General features: G+C 36.3%; 2 protein-coding genes across 5 annotated transcripts in view; one reads left to right on the top strand and one right to left on the bottom strand.

Annotated features, from left to right (window-relative positions):
- The window catches only part of CARNMT1 (carnosine N-methyltransferase 1), a 43,312-nt gene that overhangs the window by 19,915 nt on the left and 10,269 nt on the right, over positions 1–13,128 (top strand). For all 4 annotated transcript variants that reach the window (XM_017543239.2, XM_037743739.1, XM_037743738.1 and 1 more), the window contains exons 4-6: positions 7,417–7,557; positions 8,423–8,601; positions 10,618–10,731. In XM_017543239.2, coding sequence (XP_017398728.1) covers positions 7,417–7,557; positions 8,423–8,601; positions 10,618–10,731 — 434 coding nt within the window. The remainder of the gene's footprint in view (positions 1–7,416; positions 7,558–8,422; positions 8,602–10,617; positions 10,732–13,128) is intronic.
- Positions 12,098–13,128, bottom strand: part of LOC108314334 (dynein light chain 2, cytoplasmic-like) — a 21,303-nt gene continuing 20,272 nt past the window's right edge. The window contains exon 2 of the mRNA XM_037743741.1: positions 12,098–12,228. The gene's annotated coding sequence lies outside the window, so the exon portion shown is untranslated. The remainder of the gene's footprint in view (positions 12,229–13,128) is intronic.

Genomic DNA, 13,128 nt, shown 5'->3' with positions numbered 1-13,128 from the left:
CCTGGGATAAATTCCATTTGGTCATGGTAAATGATCTTTTTAATAAACATTGTTGTTTCCAAAAAGATACGTTCTTAAAGTTTCTAGTTGGTATTCTCTCTCAATAGGTATACTCAGTGCCCTCCTTTGTCAAGTAATAGGTACTAGTTTAATACTTTCTGTAAAGTACAGGTATATCTCAAGATTCAAACTATCTGTTGCTGAAATATCTGTAAGTTTTAATTGGTAGGACTTTTAATAGAAATGTACCAAAGTTTTGGCTGTGAACTGAATCCCTGGTCAGAAACAAACAAAAAAAAGTAACGTACCAAAGTTTCAGTGAATGTTGAAGGCTGAATATGAAATGTTTATGTCAACATCATTTCTGGCACTTAAAACATGACTTTGTTTATACTCAGTAATTATGGAATCATGTATGATACCATTATTTAATTAGTATAACAATGTTAGCAACACTAAAATCGTATGCCATTGTTAAAGATAGTTAATGAACTAGCACACATATTATTTTACTGTTATTTTTCCATTGTTACTACTTGACATAAAGTAGACTGATGAGGCAAGGATGAGTTAGTTCTAAATGGTGCTAATAGGTTATTTTTAAAATTAAAAAAAAAAATTTTAAACCATTCTGAATAAGTAAAGCATTTTATAGAATTTACAGCTTAAAAGGTTTCAAGGGATATGTAGTCTCCTTCCCATGAACAGTTCTTCATAACTCTTCCTCAGTTACCCAGTTTCCTTTCCTGAAAGTATTGTTATAAAAGTAGATGGGTATATATAAACTTTAAATAAAGTTCACTGAAATATAATATCTGTCACACTTTTTTTTTTTTTTTTTTTTTTTTTGCCATTCTTGGATCCAGTGGAAATGTTACATTTCTTCCTATGTTATTTGTTTTACTTATTTGATTTAGATTGATTTCCTTAAAGTAGATAAGGTGAGCTATTGAAAAAAATCCTTAAACAGGAAACCTAATAAAACACAGTAAAGGCTGCATCGATACTAAATTCATAGCTTTGCCAGAATAAGTAAACACTAGAGCCTAGAAAAGGGGCGTTAGGACAGGTGTGGTGGCTCATGCCTTTAATCCCAGCACTTTGGGAGGCTGAGATAGGTGGATCACTTGAGGTTAGTAGTTCAAGACCACCTGTCCAACATGGTGAAACCCTGTCTCTACTAAAACTATAAAAATTAGCTGGGCCTGGTGGCGCGCGCTTGTAATCCCAGCTATTTGAGAGGCTAAAGCAGGAGAATCGCTTGAACCCGGGAAGAAGGTTGCAGTAAGCTGAGATTGCACTGCTGCACTCCAGCCTGGGCAACAGAGACTCCATCTAAAAAAAAAAAAAAAAAAAAGTAAAGGAAGAAAAGGGGCATTAATTATAGCCCTTCAGAATCCAAGTTGATGCTAGATAAATTCTGGTCAACTTTGTGTCTTTCAGATAAATTTCTAGGACTCTTTTTATGCCACAGTAAGTACATGGGAATTTAATGTCTTTATACTCAGACTATAGTTAACACAAATTTATGTCAGCTAGCCTTTGTGAGTGTGTGTGTGTGTGTGTGTCTGTGTGTGTGTGTGTGTGTGTGTGTAATTTCACTGAAGGCCTTTTGTAATTGACTGCCTATAGAAGATCATATACTTAATGAAATATGTAGAATTAACTATATTGGGGTCATTAAAATATTTTTCTTAAGGAAACACACATATCAAGTTTTTTTTTTTATTTTTCCAAGTGAGTGTCTAATCATTTAAATATAAGAATTCAGTGCTGTAAAGCTTATAGTAGCTAAGAAAATACAGATTCTTAAGTTTGCATCCTGTCTGGAATGAGGGCTCACATGTAAAATCACATTTTTTGAGTCCTAAAAGTTGTTGGACTGTATTTTTTAGATCTTAATTTCATTAACCCATTCAATTTTAGAAGAATTTGAAGTGATTTGTTTGTGGGGAAAAAATCTTATGTCTTTGCATTTATATATATAAACAATCCGAAAAGATACTGATCCACTACTGACTGGTTGAATTTGTTTTTTCTCTTTTATAGTTGGCCGTTAGGAAAAAAATATTCTGAGCATCTTAAAGGAGCATTTTTTTTCCCACTTAGGAGAAAATGGAGAAAGTAAATTATAGTTCATGAAAAGATTCTTTTAGCTAGGAGAACCCATTTTAAAAAAAGAACATGTAGGGATTGTAGACTACCAAATAGTGCAGGTGGTACTTTAGAGACTAAAGATAGATTTCTCCCTCATCCTGAAAGCTCTCCAAACACGGATAGGTATGTGTTTCCTAGTCTTTTAAGTCAAGATTTCAAGTGCTTACAGATCTAAAGGAGTAACACAGTAGAAAAACCACTCAGCATTCACAATCCAGTAGAAAAATGCTGTAAATGATAGTTCACCAAAAGACATACAGGACAGTCAATCTCATAAGAAAATGCAAATGTAAAACCACATTAAGATGCCATTTTTATTTTATTGCAAAGATTTAAAAGTTAGATAACTATTAGTGAAGGTGTGAGGAAACATAAATATGTTCCTGATGGAAGAATAAATTAGCAAAAAGCTTACTTAAAAAAATCTGGCTTATTTGTCAAAATTCAAATGTTTATCTTGGCCGGATACAGTGGCTCACACCTGTAATCCCAGCACTTTGGGAGACTGAAGTAAGTGGATCACCTGAGGTCAGGAGTTCAAGACCAACCCAACCACCATCGTGAAACCCTATCTCTACTAAAAATATAAAAATTAGCCAGGTATGGTGGCACGGGCCTATAGTCCCAGCCACTTGGAAAGCTGAGGCAGGAGAATCGCTTGAATCTTGGAGGCAGAGGTTACACTGAGTCGAGATCATGCTACTGCACTCCATCCTGGGTGACAGAGCAAGACCCCATCTCAAAACAAAACAAAACTTCTGATGATGCTGGGAGGAAAAATGCATATCTTGATTCTTGTAGTTCAGTTTAAGGGAAGATGGTCACATATTTTCTGCATGTGAAAGTTATTCATGCCACTACATTAGTGTAGTGTGGGAAGTAAAATTTTTCAAAATAAAAAAAGGAGTTATTCATGCTAAGGGTATTAGTTTTAACATTATGATAGTGAAATATTGCGAACAATATAAATGTCTTTAATTAGGAGCTTTTGATAAAATATATTACAATTATGCAGTAGAGTTAAGGAAGCTCTGTGTACTGGCATGAAAGAGGTTCAAGGATATTGTATTAGATCAGGGGTTGGCAAATGTTTTCTTAAGTGCCAGGCAGTAAATGTTTCAGGCTTTTCCGGCAATGTGGTCTCTGTTGAGACTGCTCAGTGCTATTGTTGTAGGAATGCAGCCATAAACAATTCTTAAATGAATGGGTATGGCTGTGTTTCAGTAAAACTTCAATTACAATGACAGGTGACTGGCCTGCAAGCCATAGTTGCTGTACCTGTATTAAGTGAATGATGCAAAGTGAAGAACCTTGGTATGTAAACTATAGTAGAAGTAGGAATTAATTATTGAAAGCATAGAAAAGAGAGTTCAAGGAACTTTGCCTGGGATATGTAGGAAATATAGATGAAGTGGCAATTTAAATGATAAGGTAATTTTAGTTTCTGTGGGTAAAAGCTCCAAAGATTAACATGAGAAAGTCTTTTCTGGGATCAGTGAGAAGGTTGTCTGGCTGAAAGAGTTCTTTGTTGGGAGTTGATGAAGAGTTAAATTAGGATTATATATTTGAAGGTGCTAAACACTCCTGATTTATAGTATATTTCTATGATGAGTAAAAAAATTTGGGGCTGGGTATGGTGGCTCACGCTTGTAATCCCTGGACTTTGGGAGGCCAAGGTGGGTGGGTTGCTTGAGCCCAGGAGTTCAAGACCAGCCTGGGCAACACAGCAAAACCCCATCTCTTAAAAAGTATAAAAATTAGCCAGGTGTGGTGACACACACCTGTAGTCCCAGCCACTTGGGAGGCTGAGGCAGGAGGATCATCTGAGCCTGGGAAGCAGAGGCTGCAGTGAACCGAGGTAGCACTGTTGCACTCCAGTCTGGACAACAGAGCAAGACTGTCTCAAATTAAAAATAAAAAAAATAAAAAAAAAAAAAATTCAGTAGCTCTCTTAAGCCTTGATATTTTGCCCTATTTGCTTTAGATATTTTTTAATTTTTATTTTTTTATTGCCCCTGCAGAGCAGGGCTACCTCACAGCCAGTATGCTCAGGGTAGCTGTATTTTTTTAAATAAGCAATTTTATTTTTATTTTAAAACTTTTGATGTAATAAAAGATTATTAGTGAGATATTTTTCATTCCTTTTCTTTTTTTTTTTTTTTTGAGACGGAGTCTTGCTCTGTCACCCAGGCTGGAGTACAATGGCATGCTCTCAGCTCATGCAACCTCCACCTCCTGGGTTCAAGCAATTCTTCTGCCTCAGCCTCCCAACTAGCTGGGATTATAGGTGTGCACCACCACACCTGGCTAATTTTTGTATTTTTAAGTAGAGACTGGTTTCACCATATTGGTCAGGCTGGTCTCGAACCCCTAACCTCGTGATCTGCCCGCCTCAGCCTCTCAAAGTGCTGGGATTACAGGTATGAGCCACCACACCTGGCTTTGTTCCTTTTTATACTGTCTTTAAATTTGGTGTTTATTTTACACTTACAACATGTCTCAATTTGCACTAGCCACATCTTAAGTATTCAATAGCCACATGTAGTTAGTGGCTTTTACTGTACTGGAGAATTAATAACTTAGATTCAGAAACCACTGTAGGTATTTAAAAATTGTATTTACTTCTACCACTAGGGGTCAGCCAAGTGTCATAATGTTGACCCAACAAGATAGCATTTTGTGTTCGAGTTTTAAAATTTGCAACTATGCCCGGCGCAGTGGCTTATGCCTGCAATCTCAGCAATTTGGGAGGCCGAGGCGGGTGGATCACGAGGTCAGACACTCAAGACCAGCCTGGTCAACATAGTGAAACCATGTCTCTACTAAAAATAGAAAAAAAAAAAAAAAATAGCAGGGTATGGTGGCAGGTGCCTGTAATCCCACTGACTCAGGAGGCTGAGGCAGGAGAATCGCTTGGAACCTGGGAGGCAGAGGTTGCAGTGAGCTGAGATCACGCCATTGTACCCCAGCCTGGGCAACAGTGCGAGACTCCATCTCAAAAATTTACAACTGCAGTGCAAAGATCGTTCTGTGTGCAACAAAGGAAACCCTGTCAAGAACAATATTTACTGCTGGTGAAATAGCTGTAGCAGAACGGGTGATGGAAATGTGATCCATGGCCTCTTTAGACACATGGGATCTATGTCTGTCCTTACAGATGTATCCTTTTCCATGCCTGTTTGTCTTGAATAAACTGTTGAAACTTTTCCTCCTGTTATTAGGGAGGTCATATTTATAATAAATGTATAGCTTCTCCATATTGGGACCTTATTAACTAGGTAAACTTGTTGGCTTGCTTATTTTCGCAAAGAATCTCAAGTAGGCACCATTTGATTATGGAGCCACATATCCTGTGTCTCTATTCCAATATGCTTTTAAAAATTTTTCAGCCTGGTTTAAGGTTATCTCACCATTAAGGTCTGCATTAGATTTATATTTCTTGTTCTCCACAGAAACGGCCTCATAGAAATGCCCTAGACTTCATACAGATTCATAGCAGAAATGCCCATTTAGAGTGCCTTAGTTTCATACACATCATAGTTAGAGGAACTTTTCATTATGCTGCTAATATCCCTTGTATAAAAACCCAATGAAGAAAATCTAGCCAAGAACAAAGATTTAGGGAAAAATTCTCTCCATCTTAGCCAGTAATTGCATAGTTCTTAATCTTTTTTTTTTTTTTGTTCTAGAGTGTTTGCTTTGATGCATTTCCTATATGTCCACTGAAATCCTCTTTGTCATAATAAAATCCTCTGTCATTGATAAAAGCAGTCATTAAGTTAACTTTCCGTAAGTTACCAAAATAATTGTTAACATTGGCACAGCTCTCCCTTCAGGTTAGCATAATTTCTAACTTCTACATGATAATATTTTACTGGGGTCATCAGCCATTTGGAAATTGATTGCTAGCTATTTTTATATAAATATTTAAATACTCTATAAATTTGCTTCCAAATGCTTTTCTTTCTGTAGCATGACTTTGATCAGATAATTTAAAAAAAAAATTCAAAGCTGAGAACAGCCACTTGCTGGAGTAGAGGTGGAAATACATGTTATGATGGGCAGATGGGAACTGAGAAAAGAAAGGTAATTCTCAAGAGTAGGGGTTTTAGTGGGTCTGGTAGAGAGTGAGAAATGAGAGTGAGTTAGGTCTGAGTAGAGTGCGGAAATGGCAGGTCCCTTATGTAAGGAATTGCAGAGTCCTAGAGCTATGAGTTTACAAAAGCCCCAGAGTGTTTGATCTTTTTTATTTTGAAGTAGGATATGCAAAGGTTATATGGCTACTAGTAAAGTGCCCTGTTGCTGCTTAGAGCATGACAGATTTAAAAACCATGTAGTTAAAAGATAAAAGAGAATTAGTAAAAGTAGACTTGGATATTGGATTTGATTTGTGAACCAAATTTAGGAAATACAGTAGTGAAATTTATTTTTACTTGACATATTAGCTGATTATATACATTTCCCCTTTGGCTTTTTATAAGACTACAATTTTAGTTTCCTCAGGATTATATTGATTTGCCAAAATTCCTGAGAAAAGGCCTTGCTTTGGTAAAGGTTTAGTGGTTTGAAAGTGGAATAATGGCTCTTACAGTGAAGAAAATATGTAATGGCAGTGTGATGCTAGTAGGTAGAGATCAGTTTGGTTGTGAACCTCTGGTTTGATGTAATATATTTGCCATCATGTATGCTTAATTAGAGGGCTGTTTCCCATTTCCCCATGAAAATATTCCCTCCCCCAAATTCTTTTGTCAACTAAAATATTTAAGGATTTAGAGATATACCTGACACATTAAACTCTACATCTGTTTAATCTAACATAAACAATTGGGTTACATATAAAGTTTAGAAATAAAGTTATGTTGTATTTATTGTCCCATATGATGAACTATTTTTTTTTCAAACTCGTCATATTTAATTGGGATCCCTTTGGAATAATTTGTCTTTCTAAGATAGTTGTTCAGGGTGACAGCTGTTAGGAATATGAATGACTTTATAAGTCTTCAGATTTAAGAGTACTCCTTTTTTCTGAAAAATAATTTTTGAGGGCTAAAACCCTCATCTGATATCTGAACATACATAATAATTCCTTATACCTCTTATTTTTGACATTTAGAAGTATTTCCTGATTGTAAGAAGTCAGAGTCTTAGTGAGCTTATTCTTATTGAGTAAATGAGTAAGTTTTTAGCTGTTAATGTGGATTTTGTCTTTTTCTTTTTTTTCTTTGAGGGGTTGGACATAATTGCCTTATTTCATTTCAGGGATCCTTCTAAAGTAAATATTCTGGTACCTGGTGCTGGACTAGGAAGACTGGCCTGGGAAATAGCTATGCTAGGTTATGCTTGTCAAGGAAATGAATGGAGTTTTTTTATGCTCTTTTCTTCCAACTTTGTACTCAACAGGTATTTAATTTATTTTTTGCTGGAAATAGTAATTTCTCAGAATCAGATTGACTTACCTATTTTCTTGAACAATTTTGAATTTGAAGATAAGTACATAGTATTGATTATGATATATGTCACAAGTGTTTCTTATGTTGAAATTAAAGTACTTATACGGATTATCACTTGAACCAATTGCCTAGTTATCAGAATGTTGAAACAGGTTGGGTAAGTGACTTTCTAGAAAGTGATTGGACATTCCATGAAATGATTTCTGTACAAAATCTTCAGGACTAAGTATGAACCAGGAAGGAGTATTTAAGTGGCCAAGTATGCTCTCATGACTGAGTTGGAAAGATCTCTCAGAACTTCTATGGCCTCTTTTGGAAGGCAGTGGAAGACAGTTGTTGTTTTTAAAGCCAGAAGATGTACATTGAGTAGCTGCCTTATTTAAAGAATACATTGTCTCGGTTGGCAGTGTGAGTTTTAGGGGGTTAGTGAAAAAGAGAAAAAGAAGAGGGTTATTAAAAAAAAAAAAAAAAAGATAGCAAACTGTTTTAGTTGAAACCAGTACCATTTAAAAAAAAACTAGCTGGATTGTTTTACTTGGTTTTGAAGTTTAGAAATAAATTTCTAAAACTTTGAATGAACAGTACATTTATATCTCTGAATTTACTTTTTTTTCTGTCTTTAATCCATGATTGGTTGCTCATCTACATGTATATGTACATTTTCAGATAATTAGGGAAGCTGTTGCAGTGACTTTTTAAATAATAGTGAATTACATCTGTAAATCTTCAATTAAGCAGAATATTTTAGTATTTAAAGTGGATTTTCTTGGTAAAAATATTTAGTTAACACCTGATTTTATGCTCATATTTTGCAGATGTTCTGAAATTAATAAATATAAACTTTATCCTTGGATCCATCAGTTTAGCAATAACCGGAGATCAGCTGATCAAATTCGACCCATCTTTTTCCCTGATGTTGACCCCCACAGTCTTCCTCCTGGTTCTAACTTTTCTATGACAGCAGGAGATTTTCAGGAGATTTATTCAGAATGCAGTAAGTTCAAATTAAGCATTTAGAAAGTCTTGTCCTTTATTCTAAATTTATGAGCTAGTTTTATCCTAAGCCAAGGTTTAGATCACTCATTTTGATGGTAGAACATAAGGCATACGTCAGTGTCAATTTAGAGGTTTTCAAGGTCATATACAAGGCATCGATAAGAAATAAAAAGAAGTGTAAGATATCTATAGTCCAGAAATTTAGAATCTGTTGGGCCCATTAATACTAAAAGATATGATGTAAACAGTTTAAATGAGTAATGAATGCTAAAAAAAAGAAAGGTCATTAGTGTGAGAAGGAAGCTGTTCAGAGTGAGGCTATGACTTGAAGGTTGAGAGAATAGCATTTGAGGCAGACAGAAATACAAAGATATGAATAAGATGATTGGGGATGGCAACACGGCTGTACTGGCAAGGAAAGAAAAGCTTTAATGAAAGATTTAATGGGATTTAATGGGAGATATTGCTAGAAAAGTAAATTTGTTCCAGATCATGGAGAACTTTTATAGTCAGGCTGTGCATTGACTTCTGCCTGGCAAACTGTTGAAGAAATCTGAGCTGGGGATGACAGAAAGGGAGATGGTAATGGGGAAAGAGGAGAAGGAGATTGGCAGTAAAAGGAAAAAAAATAGAATACTGAGAGTTCAGCAAAATCATTCAGTCAGTAGGTACTTGTTGAGTACCTACTAAGTACCAGGTATGTTCTAGGTGTCAAAGAGAACAGGGAACAAAACAAAGTCCCTGTTCATGGAGAACTTCTATTCTAGTAGAGAAAGTGAGGCAATAACAAATATAATATTGTGACAAAGAAAACTTAGGCAGGGAAGAGGGGTTACAGAATGACTGGGCAGGGGCTGCTGCTTTTTATAGAGTTGTCAGGGAAAGCCTTTCTAAGAGCAGAAACTAAAAAAAAAAAAAAATCTAGCAGAGAACCTTGAAAGAGTACAGAGGCAAACCATTGAGCTCTTTGAAGGGAAAATGTTGCAGATGGGGAATGGCAAGGAAGGAGGGTTAGGGAGTAGAGAGCGTGATTGCTCTGCTCAAGGAGGAGCCGGGCTATAGTAAGCAGTGGGTACAGTGGTGGGAAGTCAGCCTCGAGAGGGTTTGATGAGGCAAACTTGTAGGCAGCCCACAGTAAGGACTTGGAATTGTACTCAGGATGCCATTGGATGGCTTGAAGCAGGAGTAGCAACAACATAGATTGTTTTTATTTATTTATTTAACCACATGGAAAGCTATTATTTTTCCCTGAACTATGAGATTGGGACAACCTGTATTCTGAAGGAAGAAATGGAGAGTTGAAAGATGTAAGATGTTGGGGATAAGGAATGAAATAATGGAAAACACCACTTAGGCAAGTAAAAGTCCCCTTTTTCTGGAGCAGGGCTTGAGAGAACAGATGATAAAGGTAATCCTCCATGGGATCAAGTGCCTTTATTGCACCAGGATTTATACAGACACCATACCTCCAAGAGACAAATGGTGTTCTCTACTGGATTTTCACCCATTGCCTCTACCTGCCCTTGGCTCCCCTTTTCCCCTAGTAATTATTTGCAGTTGTAGTAGATCTTGAGGTATTTGGATGTCATTCATTTCTCAGTTGGCAACTGGTGCCTACGGTCTTTCTGCAACCTGCCAGACTTAGTGGTTAACACTAGTGTAAATTGGAATGACTATTATTTTGTTTTAAGTGATTTTAAATGAAGCCTACAATTTGAATAGAGAATAAACAAAACTCTTACAAATATAATTTGGTAATAATATGTTGAGATTAGATTATAATGTCAGTGTTATTGGGGATGGTTTCCAAATTGATTACTTAATCAGATTATTGATATCAGTTTTTCCCATAAGTGATTATTAGGTTACCATGATTATAGTGTTGATCAGAAGTTTAGCTTCTGTATTTCTGTCAAATATTAATACTTTGTAAAAGGTAACCGGGAACTTTAAAGGATTAATTAAAAGAAAAAAGCAAAGTAACAGATGCGGTAATTTAATTTTTCTCGATTAGATACCTGGGACTGTATTGCTACCTGTTTCTTCATAGACACAGCTCACAATGTAATTGATTATATTGATACAATATGGAAAATACTCAAGCCAGGTGGAATTTGGATAAATCTAGGTAAGTTTTTTAGTATTTACTAAAATTTTATATGTTAATCTGAATACTTACAGCTATTTTATATTTAACTTACAGTCTCAGATGTTCATGAATATTAGAATTATGTTGTAAATGTTTTAAAACCTCTACAGTTTCCTTTAGACTGCATCCTGGTGGTGATGCCTCCAAAGGCAGTGGAAGCTTAACAAGTTGTATATTCATACTTACGTCAGTCTCACAGTCCTTGTAATTTCAGTGTATACTAATTGTTGATCTGATGGTGGGTAATCATTTCCTCATTATCTCCATCCCACATGCTGAGACAGTGCTCCCTTCTGTTAGGAAGAGAGCGGTCTCTTTTTTGTTCTATAATGAACCATAAGAGAAGGATTTTACGTTTCCCGTGGAATCTTCCTCCTCATTACATCCATATTCTGCTTAGTACTCGATGCTAGAAATTTCTTTATTATCCTGGGTTAATTTGTAAGTTAGCATTAACATCCTATGTTTATGTGATTAAATTTTTTGACCCCCATTACTGAGTTATGGTAAGGTTTTATGTATTTCCAGAGTATGTGACTTAACTTTCATAGAAACAGCTTTATTTTAAACATTTGTTTTATTGGTTTATGCATATTTTATTGAGTTATGTAATACAATAGTTGTCACTACCTGAAGCAAATAAGGTTGGCTCCTAATAAGTATACTGTTTGATAAGAGTAGATGTACTAAAGTGTGACTTATGATCTGTCATGAGCATCAGAAGTAATGGAGAACATTGGTTAACAGGAAGTCAATTAGGAGAGCTAATTCCACTATGGAGTTTCAAAACAATTTTGAAAATTGTAATAGGGAGAAACACAGTCCTTAAAAATAGTTATTTGGAAGGTTAATACTTTATAAAATGTTAACTTATACATCTTTTGCATGTATAAGTTAAAGAATGTAAAAAAAAAAAAATCTCAGTTTTCTTTTAAATATTGGCGTGTTTTGAGCATCTGTTCAGTGTTTTTCATTTTTTATGCCATGTACTCATTTTTGACTCCATATTCCTCCTACCTGATTTCATGGCTTTTCCTACTCTTTCAATTCCCAAGCTATATCTCTGGTCAAACATCTTTCTTGTGCTCTAGGCCAGTATGTCTAACTTGGATGTACCACAGATACTTCAAAATCTTTGTGTCTCAAGACCAGCCTGGGCAACATGCTGAGACTCCATCTCAAAAGAAAAACCAGAACAAAACAGAAACCAATTCCATGCCACCCAGTATCTTTTCTATTCATTGTCTGCTCAGATTCCCCCAAACAAAAATACTGGGAATCTTTCATTACCCCTTTTATTAGTTCACTCAGGCTGCCATAACAATACCACAGATTGGGTGGCTTAAATAACAGAAGTTTATTTTCTCACAGTTCTGAAGACTGGAATTCCAGGTGCCCACCAGGTTGGTGTCTAGTGAGGGCTCTTCCTTTGAGTTGCAGGGTGCTACCCTCTTGCTGTCTATTCACATAGCCTTTCTTTGGTTGTGCATAAGGGGAGAAAGAGTGAATGAGTGCATGAGTGAGCTCCTTGGTATCTTTTCTTATAAGGATACTAATCCTATTGGATGAGGACCCCACCCCTAAGACCTCATTTACCTTAATTACCTCCTTGGAAGTCCTACCTTCAAATACAGCCTCACTGATGATTAGGGCTTTAACATATGAATTTGGAGGCAGAGGAATATGAACTGTCAATAGGACCCTCTTTTTTCTCACTGTTTGTCTCTAGTCAGTCTAAAAGTTATGTCTCCTAAAGCTACTTAATCGCTCTTGAGTATCTCTTGCCGGGTTTCTCAACTGTGGTATTGATGTTTGAGCTGGATCACTGTTCAGTGGGAGTAGTGAGGGAAGTGGGGGTCTGGCCTGTACATTGTAGGATGGTTAACAGCCTTCCTGGCCTCTAAGAATCCCGTAGTATCTCCCAGTTTTGACAATCAAAATGTCTTTAGATATTGAAACATGTTGCCCTCTGGGGGGTGGAGGGCGTTGGCATAGTTATCCCCGGTTCAAAACCATTGCTCTAATATCATGGTTTCTTGTCTGGATTAGCATTAGGATTACTGTAGTAGTTTCCTTAAGGATGTTCCCACCTTCAAGTTGTCTTCAGCCTTTTTCATTTCTCCACATAATCACCAGTGACCTTCCTAACATGCAAATCCGTTCCTGTAGGACTCCCTGCATGAAATTCTAGCTATCTGGAAAACCTAAACTCTTCAGGAATTATGTACAATGCCCTTATAATCTTTCTTCTGTTTTGTGTCTCAACTTCTTGTTTGTTTGTTTTTTTGTTTTTTACCACCCCTTCTCCAACATCAAGTGCCAGTCCTCTGACTTAGCCCTTTCTCTTTCTCTTCCGTTTTCCCTTGGCTAGTCCCT

Source organism: Cebus imitator, unplaced genomic scaffold (assembly GCF_001604975.1).
Source record: "Cebus imitator isolate Cc_AM_T3 unplaced genomic scaffold, Cebus_imitator-1.0 Scaffold150, whole genome shotgun sequence".
Taxonomy (NCBI): Eukaryota; Metazoa; Chordata; class Mammalia; order Primates; family Cebidae; genus Cebus; species Cebus imitator.
The sequence above is the reverse complement of the archived record's forward strand: the minus strand, read 5'-3'. Positions and strand labels throughout refer to the sequence as shown.